This window comes from Taudactylus pleione, unplaced genomic scaffold (assembly GCF_031769625.1).
Source record: "Taudactylus pleione unplaced genomic scaffold, aTauple2 ptg000422l, whole genome shotgun sequence".
Classification (NCBI taxonomy): Eukaryota; Metazoa; Chordata; class Amphibia; order Anura; family Myobatrachidae; genus Taudactylus; species Taudactylus pleione.
The window spans coordinates 1,511,881-1,533,729 of record NW_028284824.1 but is presented as its reverse complement, the minus strand read 5'-3'; the positions used below and the strand labels follow the sequence as shown (position 1 = coordinate 1,533,729).

Below are 21,849 nucleotides of genomic sequence, written 5' to 3'. Positions count from 1 at the left end.
TGACATTTAAGACGTTTTTTCTCCTGGCAATTGCTTCGGCCAGGAGGGTGTCTGAATTGGGGGCGCTTTCCTGTCGCCCTCCTTTCCTGATTTTTCACCAGGACAGAGCGGTGCTCCGCACTCGTCCTGAGTTTTTGCCCAAAGTGGTCTCGAAGTTCCATATTAATCAGGAACTTGTTGTGCCAGCTTTTCAGTCCCCTGATCTTTCAGCTGGTGAGACTTCCTTAGATGTGGTCCGGGCGCTTAGAATTTATGTAGACCGATGGCTTCGGTTAGGAAGTCTGATTCCTTGTTTATCCTCTTTGGTTTTCACAAGAGGGGTTGGCCTGCCAACAAACAAACGTTAGCCCGTTGGCTTTGTTCCGTTATTTGTGAGGCTTATGCACAGGAGGGCTTACCTGTGCCAGCCTCTGTTAAGGCTCATTCCACTCGTTCTGTGGGTCCCTCTTGGGCTGCTAGACGTGGCGCTTCTGCTGTTCAGCTGTGTAAGGCGGCCACTTGGTCTTCAATTCAAACGTTTTTGAGGTTCTATGCGTTTGACACCTTTGCCTCTCAGGATGCATCCTTTGGGCGCCGGGTACTCCTTTCAGCACAGGAGCGTCCCCGCCCTTAGTTGTACTGCTTTGGGACATCCCCAAGGTCAACCCTGTGGACCCCCTATGGACCCTGAAGTAGAAAACAAGAGATATGGTAAGAACTTACCTTTGTTATCTCTGTTTCTACGAAGTCCATAGGGTCCACAGGGCGCCCGCCCTGACTCACCTGGCTTCAAATGGGCTGTGTGGCTGGTCACCGGTTTTCCGTCTCCCATTTCTGTGAGTATGGTTTCTTGTGTGTTCCAGTCTTCCTTCTCTCTGTTTAGTCTCCTCCTCCGGCCTTGGCTGCTTACCAACTGAGGTGCTGTGGCCGGGTGCGGGGTATAGAGGAGGACGGACCCAAGTGCATCCTGGGAGCAGCTAAAGCTTTAACTGCGTGGTGCCCATGGATCCAGATCCAGCTATACCCCAAGGTCAACCCTGTGGACCCTATGGACTTCTTAGAAACAGAGATAACAAAGGTAAGTTCTTACCATATTTCTTGTTTTTCTATGCAGACACAAACAAAAACTGCATTGCCCAGATGGGAATTTACCAGGGGCGTATAAATAGTGTGTGCCCGGAGTCTACTGCACATGCACAGATCACCGAGAAAATGGCGCGGCAGCCATTTTCCCAGTGAATTCCTACTGTGCATTCGCAAAACGCCAGGAAAGTGGCTGCTGCGGACATTTTCCAGGCGTTTTCAGCAGCACTACTCCGTGGGACATCGGAGAGGTGTATGAAAAAAAAAGTATGGGTGTAGGGTGTGTGGTGCGGGCCCCACCTGGACCCAGGGGCCCATGTGCACCGCACTCCCTGCACCCATTATAAATACGCCTCTGGAATTTACATTGTGTGGGCCTGATTCTGAGTCGCACGCAGCAGCTTCTATTGGTGGTCGCCCATCTGTGAGTTAATGCAAAATGCCTACAAACTCCTTCCCTTGTGTACATCCATGCGGCCATATGTGGAAGGACTGAGACTCCCACTTTTAGCTTATACACATACACCACCGTCCTTATACACCATCATCATCCTTATACTCCATCATCATCCTTATACACCATCATCATCCTTATACACCATCATCATCCTTATACACCACCACCATCCTTATACACCACCGTCCTTATACACCATCATCATCCTTATACACCATCATCGTCCTTATACACCATCGTCCTTATACACCATCGTCCTTATACACCATCGTCCTTATACACCATCATCCTTATACACCACCACCGTCCTTATACACCACCATCATCCTTATACACCACCGTCCTTATACACCATCATCGTCCTTATACACCATCATCATCCTTATACACCATCATCCTTGTACACCATCATCATCCTTATACACCATCATCGTCCTTATACACCATCATCCTTGTACACCATCATCATCCTTGTACACCATCATCATCCTTATACACCATCATCATCCTTATACACCATCATCATCCTTATACACCACCATCATCCTTATACACCATCATCATCCTTATACACCACCATCCTTATACACCATCATCCTTGTACACCATCATCATCCTTATACACCACCGTCCTTGTACACCATCATCATCCTTATACACCACCGTCCTTATACACCATCATCCTCCTTATACACCACCGTCCTTATACACCACCATCATCCTTATACACCACCATCATCCTTATACACCACCGTCCTTATACACCACCATCATCCTTATACACCATCATCCTCCTTATACACCAACATCCTTCTACACCATCATCATCCTTCTACACATCATCCTTCTACACCATCATCATCCTTCTACACCATCATCCTTATACACCATCATCATCCTTATACACCAACGTCCTTAAACACCATCATCATCCTTATACACCATCATCATCCTTATACACCATCATCATCCTTATACACCGCCATCATCCTTATACACTGCCATCATCCTTATACACCGCCATCATCCTTGTACACCATCATCTTCCTTATACACTGCCATCATCCTTGTACACCATCATCTTCCTTATACACCACCATCGTCCTTATACACCATCGTCCTTGTACACCATCATCATCCTTATACACCATTGTCCTTATTCACAACCATCCTTGTACACCACCATCCTTATACACCATCATCATCATTATACACCTCTGTCCTTATACACCACTGTCCTTATACACCATCATCGGTCGCATCATCAAAATTTGCACCAGCCTTATGGTAGGTGCAGTGTCTCCGTCTGCCCATGGCCTCCAATGCCTGCGGCTGTGTGACTGTGAACGCAGCTGCTTGCATTGACACGTCCACGACACTCCCATAACACACCCATTGAACAGACTATTTTTTTGTGCACTAGTAACCACCTCCCAGTCACTGCCCAGGAACTTCCATTACTTTCTGCCACCTCTCTGATACCATGTGTCCTGATTGCAGCAGCACCTTTGACACTCCTGATATACTGATGGGGGAAGATTATGGTGTCAACTGGTCTCACGCTGAAGCACAAAGTGTGCAATATCACTATTCTCTGGGCCTAATTCAGACCCGGACGCTAAGCCGCGATCGCTCGCTGCCAAAAGGGGCCAGGTATGCAAATTCCGCTATCGCACTGTGTGGCAGAAGGACTCAGGTGTATAAAGACGCCCACTTTCCTTTCTTAGCACACGTCATCTCCAGGAAGTGTATGATTAATCGGCAACATCGAGATCCATCGGAGCTGCATGCAGTGCTTGAGGTAGCCCCTTCCCTGCCGCAAGCACTGCGATCAATGCTGACTGAAATACAACCAGGTGATGTGTACAATGACGCCTCCATGCTAATTATGCATGCCCTTTAAACGCCGTTTTGATTCCTGCATTCGCACCACCACTCCCCCGTTCACAAGCACCTTCTCCTGTTACCACCCACAGACTGCACTATCGTCACTCAAGGTAGCGCTCAGTCTTTGTGCTACAAGCGCACGACTGCCGATCGCAGTTACTAGCTCGCGCACGCGCACTGCGATGCATACGCATGCACACAAGGCGAACCATCGGCAGCTACAAGCGAACGCTTTGGCTCTCTGTCTACTTATTTCCTTACAGGTTAATGAATCAGGCCCTCTGTCTGCTTATTTCCTTGCAGGTTAATGGCTTCTCCTGGGCTAACTGTGATGCTGAATCTCTGCCTGGAAAAATAAAGACTCTCACCATCCTTCCAGACCCTTTACTCATCCCAGGAGAGATGACTGTGTCTACCATCCTGAATACTAGTGTACCGCTGGTTTCCCCAGTCACGGTAAGCCTGTTACACTGTCTGGTCATCTCAGTGGATTCTGCAGCATTATTGTATACAATAGGAACTTCATAATTCCACAGGATTTACTAAAACTTTTTAATTTAACATTAATTTCAATCTTTAAAAAAAAAAATGACTACAATAAACAAGCTTACATTTATGGTGCACACGCTTGAGGTAGCCTGTTTGTCACGCAGCCTGTCAATCACTAGGAGCCAGTGACGTCACCTCTTAGTGAATTATTCTCATCAATCATAATCATGGGCGTCGGTACGTAGGGGGAAGTGCCAGTGAGCGGCGGCCACGGATGATCAGGGGCTGGGCATTATAGCAATAGGCTGCAAAGCCTCTGCTCTGCTCGGAGAAGTGAAATGTGTGGTCTTTAAGTTAAAAGACCGCATATTATACCTCTGTGCGGTGCCAGTGGCTTCCCTCCCCACGGAGTCACCCAGTGCAGGGAGGGACGTTGTTTTGCGCGGCGGACCCGCGCGGTGCCCAAAGGGGGCATGGTCTTGCGGGAAGGGGCGTGGCCTCGCAGGAGGGGGCATGCAGTGCCAGAAAGCTCCCTCAGTGTCAGGAGCTGAGTGCTGCACTTAATTTTACAGTGCAGCACCTGGCTACTGTGACTGAGGGGGAGTCTGCACCTTGGTGTCACCCCGCGGCGGGTGATACCCAGGTGTGGTCCACACCCCCTTGTGACGCCACTGTGCGGTGCAATGGGCTGTGCAGCCTATTTCTATGCACAGCCCCTGACCGTCTGCGGCTGTGGCTCCAGCCCCTGCCTCCTGCTGCTCCATGATACTAAGTTGGAGAGGGGGGAAACAGGAGAGAGGGGGGTGAGATGCAGAGGGGGAGGCGTTGGAACTATTTTATATTCTTCCACCACATAAAATTGTTCTGACGCCCCTGATCAGAATAACCCTTTTGTTGGCAGATGGTTGTGGACATTTTGTACCTCAGATGGCCAAATCTTTTTTTTCAGGTTTGGTATAAAATTTGGCTTTATTCCTGTGAACAGTGACGTATCTATAATGGGTGCAGTGTGTGCGGAGCACACGGGCCATGGGGTCCAGGGGGGCCCCGCACCGCACACACTGCACCCATATTTTTTTTAAACTTACCTGTCCGAGGTCCTGCGTCGGCTGTCACTGCTGCTCAGAACACCGGAAAAATGGCCACCGCGGCCATTTTCCGGTGTTCTGCTCATGCGCAGTGGACTCCGGGCGCTAGAGTGTGTTCTGCGCATTCGCAGTAGACTACGGGCACACTCTAGTGCCTGGAGTCTACTAATGCTCCGGTGGCTGGCCAGCCGCGTCAGTTGGCTGCCAGCCACCAGGGAGAGAGGAGGGGGTCCTGCACGAGGAGTGCACACGGGCCCCCTCCTCTCTTAAAACGCCCCTGCCTGTGAGTGTGGTTCTTTATATCAGGACCTGATATAGAGTACAAGTTACATTTACATGGCATAAATATTAGATTTTCACACTGCACACACAAACCAAAATGCACCTGAATTTAGAGTTACATGTAAAATGTATTTGTGGCCCTTGCACTTGGAGAGGCAGATCTGGGGAGTTAATGTGCAAGTTCAATAATGAAGGGATGGAAATTATATGATAAATCCATATTAGAGAATAAATAAATAAATTATATTGTCCTGAAGTGGTCACTCAGCCAATCAATGCAAATAGCTTTTAATTGGCTGATGCATGAGAAAACCAATCTCATTGGCTGACCGTATATTAACCCATCTAAGTCAAAGGAGTTCATACATTCTGCTCTGTTAGGAACACGTTGCATACATCTAGTATGTTTGTTTGGGTTTTTTTGCATTTGGACCACTTCAGGAAGTTAGAAGGACTTTAAAGATGTACTTCTTTTTAAAAATATATTTTTTTAATTAAAAAGTGAATTGTACTTTTTTCTTTTGTTTATTCCCAAGTCCTCTTTTAAAGGGTGAAGTAACAATGTGTATTTAAAAAAATAAAATATTTTGTATTTGCATTTTTCTCTTCTGATTTTGTTTTACATGCTTCATGTGACTTTGGGGTCTATGTACTAAGCCTTGGAGATAGAATTGTAAATTTTTAAACGTAAAGTATCAGTTAGGAGCTGATTGGATGATACTTTATCTCTCTCCCAGGTAAGTACATAGACCCCTAAAATTGTGTTGAGTTAGATACTATTACGGTAGGAAAACCTTGTTAATTTTTGCTATTGTTTTCCTGCTGGGTAGCTGTCGTTAATTCAATCTCCCCTTAAAAGTCTTAGAAAAAAAAAAAGGGATTAACTGTAATGGTGCCCAAACATTTGCACGTGCTACATTCTCTGTTTTAGTTCATCTTTAATTTCAGAAAAAAAAACCTGTAATTGTTCATTAAAATGTGCAAAAAAACAAACAAAAAAGTAACATTTAACTTTGTACATGGCAGGTTCTGTAACTTTTCATTTAGAGATTCAGGGGTTTATTTACGAACCTGACACTTCTGTTTGTGTTTATCCCGTGTCTTGCTAGTATTAGTACTGCCCTTTTAGATATCGGGCATGAACACGAACAGAAGTTTTCGTAAATAAACCCCTTCGTTTAATATGCAATTTGACCACTGGTGTTTAGATATCAAAGGGAGGTGTTTTATTTTATCACTAACCTTCAGAAAACTATATTAATTTAAAAATATGCTGAATACTGGCTAAACCGGCTGAGTAGTTTATAGTTTTCTTTGTTTACCTAAAAACAGTTCAGGTTTTTGTTCAAGGACCTTCGCAAAGTAACATGGCTTTATGTTGATTAATGTGATTTTAGCTGTTCATTTTGGATACATGCTAGATACATCACCTTTACTGATATATTCAATTCTAATTATTCAAATATACTAATTATGGCTGAATACCAGTAATCAGCACACAAAATATGGGGATCCGATCAAAAACCAGACAGAATGCTGGCGCCGGAATCCCGACATCTGTCAGAATCCCGGTGTCGACGGTAAGTGGCATGGTTAGGGAGAGGGCTAACGTTAGGGTTAAGCACTAGGGGAGGGTTAGTGTGCGTGAAGGGGGAGGTTATGTTTAAGCACTAGGGGGGAGGTTAGGTTCAGGCACCGGGGTGGGTTAGGGGTAGGGAGAGGGGGAGGGTTAAAGTACTGACTGAAAAGTTTTGGTATTCTAACCCTGACCGGATGCCGGCGTCTGGATTCTGACCGTCGGGATTTAGATTGCCGGCATCCCGTATCCAACCCAAAGTATGTTTACAATATGCTGCATTACATACTACACTATGAACATCAGGGAATACATACGGGAGACCGTCAATTGGGATGCCGACGTTCAGAAGACCGACAGCAGCATCCCGATGCACAGAATCCCGACGGGCTTGGCAAGTATCCTATCCCTAACCCCCCCTTCCCCCGCAGCCTAACCCTAACCCCCTCCTTTAGTGCCTAAACCTAACCCTCCCCTTTTGGTGCCTAAACCTAACCCCCCCCTGTGGTACCTAAACCCTTCTGCCCGCAGCCTAACCCTAACAGCAGCCTAAACATAACCTTCCTCCCTGCGGGCCTAAACCTAACACACCCCACTATACTTACGTTCGGGATGCTGGCTGTCGGCATCTCAAGTGATGTCAGGATTCCGTCTGCTGGTATTCTGGCTGCGGGTCGGGATTCCGGCACTGGGATTTCGACCGCTGGCATCTTAACTGCATCCTGAACAGCAGATGTATCGCTAAATTATTTTAAAGGGAGCTTGCAGTAGTGTTTTGTATGGCTATTGATGTGCACTTGTGTTTGTATAGCTCATAAAGTTATTGTATTTTAAAGGTGACTAATGTCTACACACAGCTGTGACAGTCATTTTGTGTGCTGAGCCAATACGTTTGAATATGCAGGTTATCAAATCGCTGGGAACTGATTAAAGGGTCTATTTACTAAGCCTTGGATGGAGATAAAGTGGACGGAGATAAAGTACTAGCCAACCAGTTCCTAACTGTCATTTTTCAAACACAACCTGTGACATGGCAGTTAGGAGCTGATTGGTTGGCCTGTGACATGGCAGTTAGGAGCTGATTGGCTGGTACTTTATCTCCATTCACTATATCTCGATCCAAGACTTAGTTAATATACCCCTAAATCCTTTGAGGCATTAACATATTTAATATATTTCTTGGATCTGCGTGCAGAAATAAAGCTGTATTTTTTTCGGAGGTGATGGTAGCATTGCATTACAGAAGTGTTAAGCAGGCCCTCTAAGATGCGGTCATGGTTCCCAAAATGAGACAGCCATACCCCTTTGTCCTGATTCCTTCTTTCTTCTTTCTTTCGGGAAGTATGGCTTAACTGAGGCTCAAAGCCTAATGTCTTATTGATGTCATTAGTTCATAAAATGACAAGCTGTGTATAGTTTATATGTTTTCTCCTCGTATGCATGGGTTTCCTCCGGTTTACACCCACAGTTCAAAAACATCAACATTCTCAGTCTGGAAATCGAGACATTGTTGGCGTGCCAATGAAAAGAGGGCACTGATGAGTCGTGGTGCAGTATGTCACATGTCCCAAGAGTGTGCAGAGCGCAACCTCTCTCCTCTGAAAACACCCCCATTACTGTGACAGGTGTGTTCAGCACCATCTAGTGGTGGTGAGCGAGACATATCTCCCAACATTACTGTCAGTCAGGACAAAAGTCCTCACTGTCAGGGTGGCAGGACAGTCCACACAAATCAGCACTGTCCTGTCTATTTTGGTCTCTTGCAGAATTAATCCTAGTGTGACTGGGCCTGATTCAGAGGTGCACACTAATCGCATGCAATGCCGATATTCACACAGTTGGCCGATGTTGGAAGTAGTACACATGCGTCCGGTTCGCAATGCTTATAGGTCCCGATGGTTATCGGTGCAGCGGTGGTGAGCCGAAAGACGCACCGAGGCGGATTAGTGCCGCAGTCAGTGGGCTTCTCAATAGGAAGATCATTGGTTGTGGCATTATCATTAGGACACCACATCTGTGTTTTTTTTCTTAGTTTACACTTTATGCACCACTGGGGTAGGGAATGATATTAACGATTAAACCTTATCTGTAAAGCTGGGCATCTACTATACAATTTTCTGTCAGATATCTGTCAAATCTGGCTGGTTGGAAAGAAAACCTGGTAATGTATGGGAGCAAATGACAGTCGATCATATGTGTGTTTTAACCAATTTGTCTGAACAACCATTTTTGGCTATATTCCAGTGTTTGTGAGCAAATGAACGATTGTCATTTGCTCCCATACATTACCAGGTTTTCATTCCAACCAGCCAGATTGGACAGATATCTGACAGAAAATTGTATAGTGTATGCCCAGCTTAAAGCATCGTGTCAAATGTTGGAGCTATATAAATAAAGATTGGTAGTAGTAATAATAATAATAAGCCTATTGCAGACCCTCCAACATGACCCCTCCCATTAGGTACAAAATGCTCCGCTCCTGGACTTCTTTCTTAATTGATGATTGCAGCCACATGTGGTGAAACACTCTTCTCATCAATTAACTAGCTCAACACAGGTGTCTGCGATCATACATTGGGTGGAAGTCCAGGAGCAGAGCATTCTGTACCTGATGGGAGGGGTCATGTTGGAGGGTAGGCTATTGTTTGAGTCCACAAAATGGCTGCTTCTGCTGTGTGCAAGCAACTTTAAAATAATGTGTGTTCAAAGGTCTCTTCCCCCTGATTTGCACCCAGAAGGATAGGTATTGAGGTGCCCCATTTTCAGATTAGTGTTGGTTAAACCTACAGGGCAGTTGAATATCAGCAACAGGAAAGGATTGCAGCACTGCCTGAGGGGTCTATTCATGAAGCAGAGAAGAGCCCTGTTTAGCTGAAATGCTTTGTGCTATTCATGGAGCCAGTTTACCGTGGAGAAGTGTATTACTACTCCAGCGGTACCCCTGCTCCATGCCTGCATCGCATCACCATACTACTGTATGGTGAGTGCGATTAATGAAGGAATGGAAAGCCCAGCTTTCCGTCCCCTCCTGCGGTACAGATTCACCATATGAGGATGGCGTTATCTGTTACCGCAAGCTGGACACGGCAGGGAAGCTGCATACTTCCCTGCTCTCTGTCTGGCACCCGGCGCTGGCTCCGCCCCTTTTCCCAGCGTCCATAGCAGCAGGTCTGACGTGACCAGCTGCTCTCAGACGCCGGGCATGCGCAGTGAGGAGCAGGTCTGTCTTCTCCCTGTGCTACAGGGATCGCAGAGGGGCCAGACATCACCCAAAGACGTTGGACAGGTAAGTGAACATGAATGGCTACTAAACTTCACTATATATCGCATTGATGTGATGTGATATATAGCGATATCTTTTAGTAGCCATTCATGTTCTACATGAATAGACCCCTGAATATGCAACCTCTCTCTGCAGAGCACAACCCAGTGTCACTGCTCTGGTTGTGAACATGACATTACAATAATAATAAATCATAGAGAAAACTAAACAGACATAGGCGTTTTTTCATAGTAGGTGGCCCTTGGGCAGTTTCTATACACTCCCCCTCCCCCCTGCTCCGGCACATGTGCCATAGTCTACTACGCGTGAGCAAATCTGTGGGAGAATGACATCAACGCCATTTTCCCGGTGATTGCTTTACTGCACTTGACAAAATGGTGGCAGAATGTAGTGGTGGCGGGAAGGTATGTATAACCAATGGGTGAAGGGTGAGCAGTGTGGACCCCCTGTAACTCAGCCGTATCTAGACTTTTTGGTGCCCTGTGCCAGAGAGAGCCTTGGCGCCCCCCCCCCCTATTTTTTTAGGGACATAAGATGAAACACCCCAAAAAAGGGCCACAGCCTCATGGGGAAGGGCCAGGGAAGAGATAGGGGAGCCAGGAGCTGTTGGGGATAAAACAAGAGGAAGCTACAAGTAAGAATGATAATAAACAAAACATTGACAGGTCCAAACAGCGCCCTCTTCCCTGCGATGCCCTGGGCCATGGCACTGGTCACACTACCCTAGTTGCGGCCCTGCCTGTGTGCACTGCATCAGATACGCCCCTGTACACAGAGCACGACCAAGTGTCACTGCTGTGCTCTATAAACGTAACATTCCAATGATACTGAGGAAAATAGAGAACTGCACAGAGCACGAGCCCCTGTCTAAGCTACAATCCCTGCCTGACTAATAATGTACTTACTGAGTGGCATGAAAAATCTGCTGTGTTATCAGAATTGCAGCGTTGACAAGCCTGCTCCTTGTTTCATCGTCTTACTGACTCTTTTCTTATTGTCCCGCTGGCGGTCAGCCTCTGCACAGCTTATGTAACATGTTCTGTCTTACTCCTGTTACATACATGCCCTGGGGGTTGGGGAGCATGGTGTTGAGAAACACAGGAAGTCATTCTCGTGTATAATTATAGCTAGAACTGATGTTATTATTATTTTATTTTTTATATATTTGTATTGAAGCAATGTACAGAACATAAAACAGAGATACATAGATATATTCACAAACAAGCGGACCCATCGTATAAATTATGCAAGGCCAAATATCTGTACAAGAAGCATTAACAAATATATTTTTGTGCCATCAAATAAAGGGAAAATCCAACAATACATAGATCCATTTAAATGGTAAAGCACACAAACACTAAGTTTGCATCAGAATAAAAATGAAAATAAATTGAACAAATAAATGACTATTTCGGTCACACCCGAACTGGGACTGGCGGGTCACCCTCAATCATTCGTAGAAGATACCAGGAAGTATTGCATAGAGAGTTTTTGAATTTAGCTTTGAACGTCTGTGGAAAAAGTTGCAATAAAACTTTCCCACATCTCAAAAAATCTTTCAGTTTTAGTTTCTTTCTCCCACACCACCTAGACCCAAGCCATACGAAATAAATAAAATCATTTTGTTTTAAGAAGAGAGAGGGTGGGAGGCTCAGGATGTATCCACACCTGTAGAATAGATATACGAGCAGCAGCCATGACCGCTAATAGTAGTCATCTGCCACCCTTTGAAATTCTAAGCTCGCTGGGGAGGATGCCAAACAAAGCCCAATCGGGGGTCAGTGACATGTAATTAAACAAGTGCTCTCTGAAATATTTTAGTACATACCATCGGGTTTGCGTACAAGTCTGAATTAGGCCCATAGGCCAGGTTTTTGCATCAGTGAATGCTGCAGGGTACATCCCATACAAATTTATATTTTACGCTGAACATTTTTTCCTTTTTTTTTATTTTGCCGGTAAAGACAAATACAGGGATCTAATTAAAACATAACATATTCCCACTATGACTGTTGCTGTCTGGCTTCTATCTGCTGAATTACAATACTTAAAAATAGTTTTCCCATAAACAAGAAATATAGCTGCATACATTTTCTGCGGCTGTGGCTTTTGAACTACCCAATGTAAAAATTCCCCTCTGCAGAACTGTCCTATGTAAGCAAAGCAGCGCACAGCTTGTAGCATATTTCTGTGCTAACAACATTTTTGAAGCCTGTAAAAGTTCCCAAATAAGGGCCGTATTCAATTAGAGGCGAAAAGTCGGATAAGTTTCGCCTGTCCGGCTTTCCGCCTCCTTCGCCTGTTTCAGAGGCGAAAACTTTTTGTGCGTGACTCCGTTTTTTCGCCCTATTCAATTCCTAAACAAATGCAAATGCATTTATTATCTTGCATGCAGGGAAAATACTCACTGCTTTTGCATGTAGCAAACAAATACTGGGCACATTTTTTACACTGAAATTTAGGGGGGAATTCCAGTGGCATACGCAGGATTTTGAAAGGGGGGTTTCCAAATAATTGGTTACAGAACCAATGACAAAATAGTCTAACCAGAATAAGCCTGCAACATACACTTTATTGTGTACTTCAAGTGTTTTAATATAAAGAACAATAAATAATATAAAAAACAATGCATCTGGGCATAAAACTTGCTTATGCACAATGTGTAACAGTTTAAATTTTGTTTGTACTTACTAAACACGCAAAAAGGGAAAGCGGCGAATGCGGAACAGGCGGAAAGTACTGTCAGAAGTGGGGAAATCGGTCTGTAACCGAAAAAAAGATGCAGTAACATAGAGAATCAATGTAGATATGTACTAATAGCCCTAATAAAACTGTTTGGGGTACTTAAGTTGTTTAAATTGCTTCTTATTAGCGTCTTTGCATAAGTGGTGAAGAATGGCATAAAGTGGTATTTTTTGGTGAAAAGAAGAACTCCAGTCAAATTTGGGGTACTTGAAAATGGGTGCTAGCGTATTTTTATGTCTCTAAAGTGAACTTTTAAAAAACGTCCAAACCGCACCTGCTACATGCACCTGAAATCCCCAAAACACCTGACCCATCCTTGCAGACCCCCAAGAAGTCTATTTCGCTAGTTTTTATGCTCGTCTCCTTACTTTATCGCTCTAAAAATGAAAGTACTTTTTTGGGGTGTTCTTAGGTTTTTATTTTTGGCCAGGTTGTCCTTTGGGGGACTGTCCCAAGGGTTCTGGTTAATTTCCCAATGTTTGCACCCCAAAATAAAGATTTTGCAATTCTTTTCACCTGCTATTCTTTGGAGAAACTTTTTCACCTATTACATTGCATTGAGTTTCCGCTTAGGCGAAATCGTCCTTGAATTGAATTTGGAGATAAGTTCTGAACAGGCGAAAAGCGGCAATAAGCAAAACTTTTTCGCTGATTACAGCTTTTCGCCTCTAATAGAGTACGGCCCTAAATGTATAAACTTTGTTGCATTCCAGAAATACTTTGCTAAAGAGTTTTGAAATTTGGAGCGAGATATAATAGGGCCTGAGTTTTTTTTGTGTGAGACAAACTTAGACCTTATCGCACATTTAAAGATTTGTCTCACAACTCGCCAAATGTAATAGCCTGCAAACTTGTGAGTTCGAGGCTATTACATTATGCTAGTCTGGTTGAGTTTTTTCCTATGAAAACTCAGACCTTTTAATGCGACTAATATTAAAAGGTCTGAGTTTTACAGAAGCCATCACTGCATTCATACCTACACTCCCAAAAGTCGCGGGAGGCTCCCGTTTTTTCGGGTGGCCCCCCGCACTCCCGGCCAGTGGCGTAACTTCATCCCAGGTGTCTGGAGGCAAGATAAATGTTGGTGCCCCCCCACCCCCCAAATTAAAATTTACCACCCCCCCAGCAACTGTGCCAGCCCCACCTGCCGCCATCCCCCTATGCAGTTCCTTTTATGCAGTGCCCCCAGGTGTGGTCCCCCTATGCAGTGCCCTCAGTAGAGGTCCCCTATGCAGTGCCCGCCTATGTAGTGCCCCCCAGTAGTGGTCCCCATATGCAGTGCCTCCAGTAGTGGTCCCCAAATGCAGTTCCCCCAGTAGTGGTCCGCCTATGTAGTGCCCCCAGTAGTGGTCCCCCTATGCAGTGCCCCATATACAGTGCCCTCAGTAGTGGTCCTCCTATGCAGTGCCCCCAGTATAGTGCACCTTATACAGTGCCACTAGTAGTGGTCCCCCTATGCAGTGTCCCCAGTAGTAATAATACCCCCAGTAGTAATGTCCCTGGCAATAATGCCCCTAAAAGTAGTGCCCCCAGTTGTAATGCCCTTGTAGTGCCCCCAGTAGTAATGCTCCCTGCAGTGCCCCCAGTAGTAATGCTCCCTGCAGTGCCCCAGTAGTAAGGCCCCTTGAAGTGCCCCCAGTAGTAAGGGTCCCTGTAGTGCCCCCAGTTGTAGTGCCCCCAATAGTGCCCCCAGAAGTAAGGCCCCTGTTGTGCCCCCATATGATACCTCCAGTAGTAAGGCCGCTGTAGTGCCCCCATAGGATGTCCCAGTAGTAAGGCCCCTGTAATGCCCCCTCTAGTGCCCCCAGTAGTAAGCCCCCCCCGAGCGTGTGCGCACACACACACACAACACTTAAATTAAACCCCTCTCCAGTGCCTGCTTCCGTCCGTCCCCAGCACCTGCTCCTCGGAACTATGGGAGTGACATCTTGACGTCGCTCCCATAGTGCACTGCTGGACCCAGAAGCCAGAGCTCAGGAGTGAGCTCCGTCCACCGGCTGCCGCTGGCGCAGGGGTGGGAAGAGTGAAGAGCTCCTCAGCAGTGCCCAGAACAGCCAGGTGACAATGGAGCCAGGTGCCCCCTTCAGGGCTGGCGCCCAGTGGCAGATGACTCCATTGTCTCCGGGAGTTCCGCCACTGCTCCTGGCAGTGTAGGCACTTCTCCCGCATCCCGCCCACTTTCTAGTGAAGTGGGCAGAATGGAGAGAAACTTACCTGAAATCCACGGTCTGTCATTAGGGGGCGGGACTTAATGACGCTATTCTAGTATCGCGTCATTTGGTCCCACCTTCTATTAAAATATGCGCAATTCGCAGGAGTTTCGCCATGAGGCGGCGGGCCTAATGACGCAAATGGTCAGGTCCCGCCTCCATCACTGCCCGACTGCTGCCTCTCCCCAGGCTTCTCCTGAGAAGGGCAGATTAAAAGTCGGTATGTATGCATCTCAGATCAGTGAGATCCTTGAAGGCAGTAAAAAAAAAAAATGACGTGTGTTACCCCCTTACCATCCACAAGCATAACCTGCTCCAGGCTCTGTTGTTTTATGAGCCAGCACCAGGCTCTGTTGAGCCGGTCCTGGTTGTGGAAATACAGAAGACAAAATGAGTAGTGGTCCCCTGTATTTTCCATAGCCAGCACCGGACTCTTTCTAGAGGGGGTGCAATGTCACAGCCGGAGAACCCTTTCACCAAGTCCCCCGGCCAAAGCACAAAGCATTACACTTAACCGCTAGTCAGTCCAGTCCGGAGATCCCTGGGGTGGTAGGGACCCCTTCAATAAAGGGGTTCCCCCTCTCCAGGGCACCCCAGGCCTGGGCTGAAAGCCCGGGGCTATCCCTGGCACTCCTGGCTGGTGGGTGATGGGTATGTGTAAAAAAATAGAAATTCAATATTACTGTATTTTGCTGGATAACTAGCAAGCCTCCCAAGCATGCTGGTATTTGGAGAACCACAAGTACCAGCATGCGGGCATTAAGGGCCCGCTGGGACCCCTTCTCATTTTGTCCCCTGTATTTCCACAACCAGGAATGGCTAAACGGGAATGCTACACATTTTTTCTCCTGTATTTTAAGTACCAGAACAGACTCAACAGAGCCCATGCTGGTTCATAAAATACAGGGGAACCCTATGCATTTATTCCCCTGTATTTTATTAACCAGGACAGGCTCAACAGAGCCAGGGGCTGGTTATGTATGTGGGGAAGGGGGCGGAAGGACGCACGTAATTTTTTTTTATTTTTAGTGTTTACTTTTATTAAACACACAGAAACATGCATGGATCTTATGGATCTGTTCATCTTTCTGTGCAACTCGGACCTGCTCAGGCTAGACCTGCAGGTCTGTTTTCTCCCAAGTTTTCAAGCAGTTATAGTGTGTTAAACACTCTGTTACATTGCCCGACTTGTATGCTCAATGGCAAAACATCTGGACGCGTGTTTTGCCATGATGAGTTGCGGGGGTGTGAGAAACATGCGAGTTTGCGCGTTCTCATACCCTGTTACATAGAGTGAGTTCTGAAAATGTGCGAGTATAGGTCTATGCTCGCACATTTTACTAACTCGGACCCGATTACATCTCGCCCTTGGTGTCTTAATGGCTTCAGGCAGCTACTAGTTCTATCATGCGATAGTTGCCGACAATAACTCCATGAAGTTGGGGTCATAATGCCTCACCCATCAGATGCAAGATGATCAAACTTGCTTAAATACAGAAAGTTATATTACAATTACTCTCAGTGCAATAGTGCATAAAAATAAAAGCAAATAAAATAATTAAAAAAACAGATAAGGAGCAATTTGCTACTGGAACCATCCATGTTGCAATGCAAGGGGTGCAAATGCATTTATTATCTTGCATGCAGGGAAAATACTCACTGCTTTTGCATGTAGCAAACAAATACTGGGCACATTTTTTACACTGAAATTTAGGGGGGAATTCCAGTGGCATACGCAGGATTTTGAAAGGGGGGTTTCCAAATAATTGGTTACAGAACCAATGACAAAATAGTCTAACCAGAATAAGCCTGCAACATACACTTTATTGTGTACTTCAAGTGTTTTAATATAAAGAACAATAAATAATATAAAAAACAATGCATCTGGGCATAAAACTTGCTTATGCACAATGTGTAACAGTTTAAATTTTGTTTGTACTTACTAACAGTGCAATTTACGCCACACAATAGTCCCTTATTCATGTTATGACACACAGTAGTGCCTCTTTTACACAATGCCCACATTAGTGCCCTTTATATAATGCCTACAGTAGTAGTGACCCTTATACAATGCCCACAGTAGTAGAGCCCCTTATACAATGCCCACAGCAGTAGTGCCCCTTATACAATGCCCACAGCAGTGGTGCCCCTTAGACAATGCCTGCTGTAGTAGTGCCCCCAGTAGTGGTGCCCCTTATGCAGTGCCCACAGTAGCAGTGCCTCCATTAGTAGTGCCCCCAGTAGTAATGCTCCAATTAGTACTAGTAGTGCCCCCAGTAGTAATGCCCCCATTAGTAGTGCCCCCATTAGTAATTAACCCAGTAGTAATGCCCCTGTTGTTGTGCCCCAACAGTAATTCCCCCAGTAGTTGTGCCCCCATTAGTAGTGGCCCGAGCGGTAATGCCCCCAGTAGTAATGCCCCCAGTGGTAATGCCCCCTATAGTAGTGCCCCTGGTAGTAATGCACCCATTAGTAATGCCCCAATTAGTAGTGCCCACAGTGGTAATGCCCCCTATAGTAGTGCCCCCAGTAGTAATGCCCCCAGTGGTAATGCCCCCTATAGTAGTGCCCCTGGTAGTAATGCACCCATTAGTAATGCCACAATTAGTAGTGCCCACAGTGGTAGTGCCCCCTATAGTAGTGCCCCCAGTAGTAATGCCCCCAGTGGTAATGCCCCCTATAGTAGTGCCCCTGGTAGTAATGCACCCATTAGTAATGCCCCAATTAGTAGTGCCCCCAGTGGTAATGCCCCCTATAGTAATGCCCCCTATAGTAGTGCCCCTGGTAGTAATGCACCCATTAGTAATGCCCCAATTAGTAGTGCCCACAGTGGTAATGCCCCCTATAGTAGTGCCCCCAGTAGTAATGCCCCCAGTGGTAATGCCCCCTATAGTAGTGCCCCTGGTAGTAATGCACCAATTAGTAATGCCCCAATTAGTAGTGACCACAGTGGTAGTGCCCCCTATAGTAGTGCCTCTAAAAAAAAATACAATTAAAAATACAAACACAATACTTACCTTAAGCCCCGCTCCTTTGATCTATGGGAGAGACGCCATGACAGCAGCAGTGAGGAAGCCATGCAGAACCCAGTGACAGTGGGGGGGGTGAGTACTGTACAATGTTATTTAATATTAAATATATAAATTCACATCATCGTTGAATCAAGGGGAAATAGATACATAGGGAGGGGTTTGGGTGGTTATTAATGGGCATGTAAAGTAAATTTTGGAGAGCGTGAGGCATACAGAGGGAATTTGAAGGGGAGTAACAAGTGAGTGGGCTCTATTTATTAACATTATTTTTACTAACAGGCAGAGCAGAGCCCGGAGCCGGCCCCAGTGATCAGCTGTGTGGTCTAAACAGATCACACGCTGATCACTGCAAAAAAATAAAAATAAATAGTAAACAAAAAAAAAACATACCTGAGTCCAGGGCCGGTGATCGGTGCTCCCGTGATGTCCTCCGTGGCTCCGGTCAGCTGGTCTCCCATCCTGCACTCTGGCCCGGTCGGGTCACAGTGTAGGATGGGAGACCAGCTGACCGTAGCCACGGAGGACATCACCGGAGCACCGATCACCGAAAGTAAGTGAAATCAAGGGGGGGGGGCTGATTCAGAGTAGTACACTATTGCCACTGCAGCTGCGACCTCGCACTCAGTGAAAATATGCAACTATCGCAGCCACCGGGATGTTTGAGACGCCACTATGGCGTCTTTGGAAATCCAAGCACCTGCGTACAAAGAGGCAGCATCTGTCACAGATCATTGGATGTTAGCAGTCCTGAGTAGCCATATTTCTTGCGTACGGGTTCGCAGATGCAGGATGTGACACACCCCTGTTTTTAGCCGACATTCCCTGTTACCACCCCAAACGCCCCCTGACTATGGTAACGTACTTTGACACATGCACAGATGGTCAATAATTGTTCAACTGTGAAAACATTGGCATAGCGGACAACGCTCAGGCCCATAAAGATGAAATAGGTTTAGAGGTACATTATGCTACAATAAAATATTAGTCATGTAATGAAAAGAGTAATCTCATACTTGCCATCTATCTGGCTTCCCCTTCCGGGAGGGAGCAGCCAGATCGGCATAACTGGGGGGCGTGGCCAGCAAACGGGGGCGGCCAGGCGACGAGTGTTTGCAGGTGGGGCGGGGTCACATAATCACGTCATTTTGGCCCCCGCTACACACTGCCGATATTACAGGCAGTGTGAAGCTCACCGTCGTCCCCCGCTGCTGACACAGTTCACTGCCCCGGATGGCTCATTTCTGTGGGGAAATTCAGGAGTCTCCAGGACTTTCTGAGAGGGCTGTCATGTATGGGCCTGGCTAAGTGTTTGCTTTTGGCATGCACACTTATCTCAGGTATTTTCACATTCTCAAGTCCTTGTTCTACCTGTTCTTTATGACAGATCAACAGGTTATTGTGCTTTTCCCAGGGCTGTATAGAGGGGTATGCAAGCGATGCTGTCACCCAGGGCGCAGGGTCCTGGGGGTCGCACCTTTGCTGCACTATGGTCCCTGCATTTGGCTTGCAAGGTTCCTGGAGAGGCACCCTAAACCTATTATCGCTGATGCAGAGCTGCCCAGAGCTTCCTTTTGGTGCATCCAATAGCCATGCCCCCTCCAATGTGACTTTGTGTTATCACATATTCAGAGGGCAGGCTGGCATAGAGTTCAGTGCCGCCCTGCACCAGCACTGATTATTAATAGAAAAATAATATTTGATGGCAGATAAGCCATTTGGCCCATCTAGTCTGCCCCTTTAGGGTTAGATTATTTGGGTTAGGATTGTTTTGGCATTAGTGTTCGTATTAGAGTTAGGGGTTATAGTATTAGGGTTAGGGTTGTTTCGGCATTAGTGTTAGGGGTTAGTGTTAGGGTATTAGAGTTAGGGGTTATAGTATTAGGGTTAGTGTTAGGGTATTAGAGTTAGGGGTTAGTGTTAGGGTACTAGAGTTAGGGGTTATAGTATTAGGGTTAGGGTTGTTTCAGCATTAGGGTTAGGGGTTAGTGTTAGGGTATTAGAGTTAGGCGTTATGGTGTTAAAGTTAGGCTTAAGTTAGGGGATTGGGTTAGAGCAGTGATTTTGAACTCGAGGCACACTACACAAGATTTAAAAATTGCCAAGGCACACTATCTGGCAATGTGGCAATGAAAAAACATACACATTGGCTCCCACATAAAGAAAATACACACACATTGGCCTCCTCAGGAATAAAACACACTATAGCACAAGTGCGCTGAGCTGACCACTAGGGTGGGTGGACAGATACTCACAGGCAGGTCACCGAGGTCCAGCTGGGGAGAGTGTCCAGGATGAAGTGCAGGGGCCATACGGTGTTTAGTAAGTAGTGTCCAGGATATGGAGGATGCAGGTGTTTAAATTAGAGGAAGGCCAAAGTGCAGGTAGTTTCACAGTAGTAGAGATTTCAGGTTGACTGTTTTCCTTCTGTATAACTCTTATAATACTTTAAATGTAATTACACCTAAACAGTAGTGCAGACATGTGCTTGAATGATTGCATCCCACCCCCAGTGCCCCCTCCCACTACTACTACTACTACAGACTATCAATAACATTTCCACAGCAAACAAACAAAAATGAATAAAAAGCCATGCCTTTAAACAGACTAGAGTTTGCAGATTAGAATTAATGCAAATTTACCTAAAAATGACTCCAATATTCAATGCTCCAATAATATGTGCCTAACAACATTTTATCACACTTAGGTTCAAATGGTTTTCATCATAATTGAACCCCTCCGTGTTTGCTCTTTAGCCACTTAAGAGCATTTCAGCTTGCAGAAATGTAAACCTGATCATAGGCAGGGCTTAAACACTCGATGGAATAAGTGAAGACTTAAAGTGTGCAAACATTTCAACACATATCAGTTTTTTTTGTTGTCACGTACTGTAACCGATCGTTTCGTTTAAGGTGCCCTTGTTTATTTTTTTTCTGCCTATGGCAGCGCCAGGCATCGGCTTCAACAAATATCCAGTGATAATTATGTGAATGTTATCTTAATGCTGGCTCATGTTCTTTGTGTGAAAATTTTTTTTTTCTTTACATGTTTTTCCCAGATCAAAGTTACGGCAGAAAAAATGCTCATGGGCGAATGGCTGAAGATCCCCTGCTTGGATAACATTGGAAGCTGTACCTATGAGAATTTTTGTGACATTCTAGATCAGTTAATTCAGCCGGGACAGGACTGTCCGGAACCTCTGCATAGCTATGGAATACCCTGTCACTGTCCCTTTAAAGAAGTAAGTTCCACTCTTATGTAAAGGAGTTGCTCCATCAGATGAATCTAATAGGTTTAAGGTTGCTTTCTATTATGGACGGACTGACATCTTGCAACGGGATGTAGTTATCATACCTACAATCGGGCTGCCGGAATCCCGACATCAGTGGAGATGTAGATGTCGGAATTCCGACAGCCGGGCATCCCGATCGTAAGTATAGCGGGCGCCATTAGCTGTTAGCCAAGGGGGAGGGTTAGGTTTAGGTAACCTGGGGGGGGGGTTAGGAAGGGCCGGATTATAGGCAGGGCAACAGGGGCGGTCGTCCCAGGGCCCCCACACACTGTCACCGACCCTCGGCCACATCCCCCAGATCAGGCCTGCCAAAAGGTTGATAGCGATCTACTGGTAGCTCCCAGAGCTCCCACCGTAGATTGCAACCAACTTACTTAAAGCAACTGTGAACGCTGGCCTCTGAATCCTCTGATTGCTTCAGGGGCTAGCGTTCCCAGTGATGCAGTTGA

At 46.0% G+C, this 21,849-nt stretch overlaps 1 protein-coding gene across 2 annotated transcripts in view; it reads left to right on the top strand.

The window, feature by feature from the left end:
* The window catches only part of GM2A (ganglioside GM2 activator), a 48,643-nt gene that overhangs the window by 7,762 nt on the left and 19,032 nt on the right, over nucleotides 1–21,849 (top strand). For both annotated transcript variants that reach the window (XM_088447184.1, XM_088447183.1), the window contains exons 2-3: nucleotides 3,710–3,862; nucleotides 21,167–21,349. In XM_088447184.1, the coding sequence (XP_088303310.1) occupies nucleotides 3,710–3,862; nucleotides 21,167–21,349 (336 nt within the window). The remainder of the gene's footprint in view (nucleotides 1–3,709; nucleotides 3,863–21,166; nucleotides 21,350–21,849) is intronic.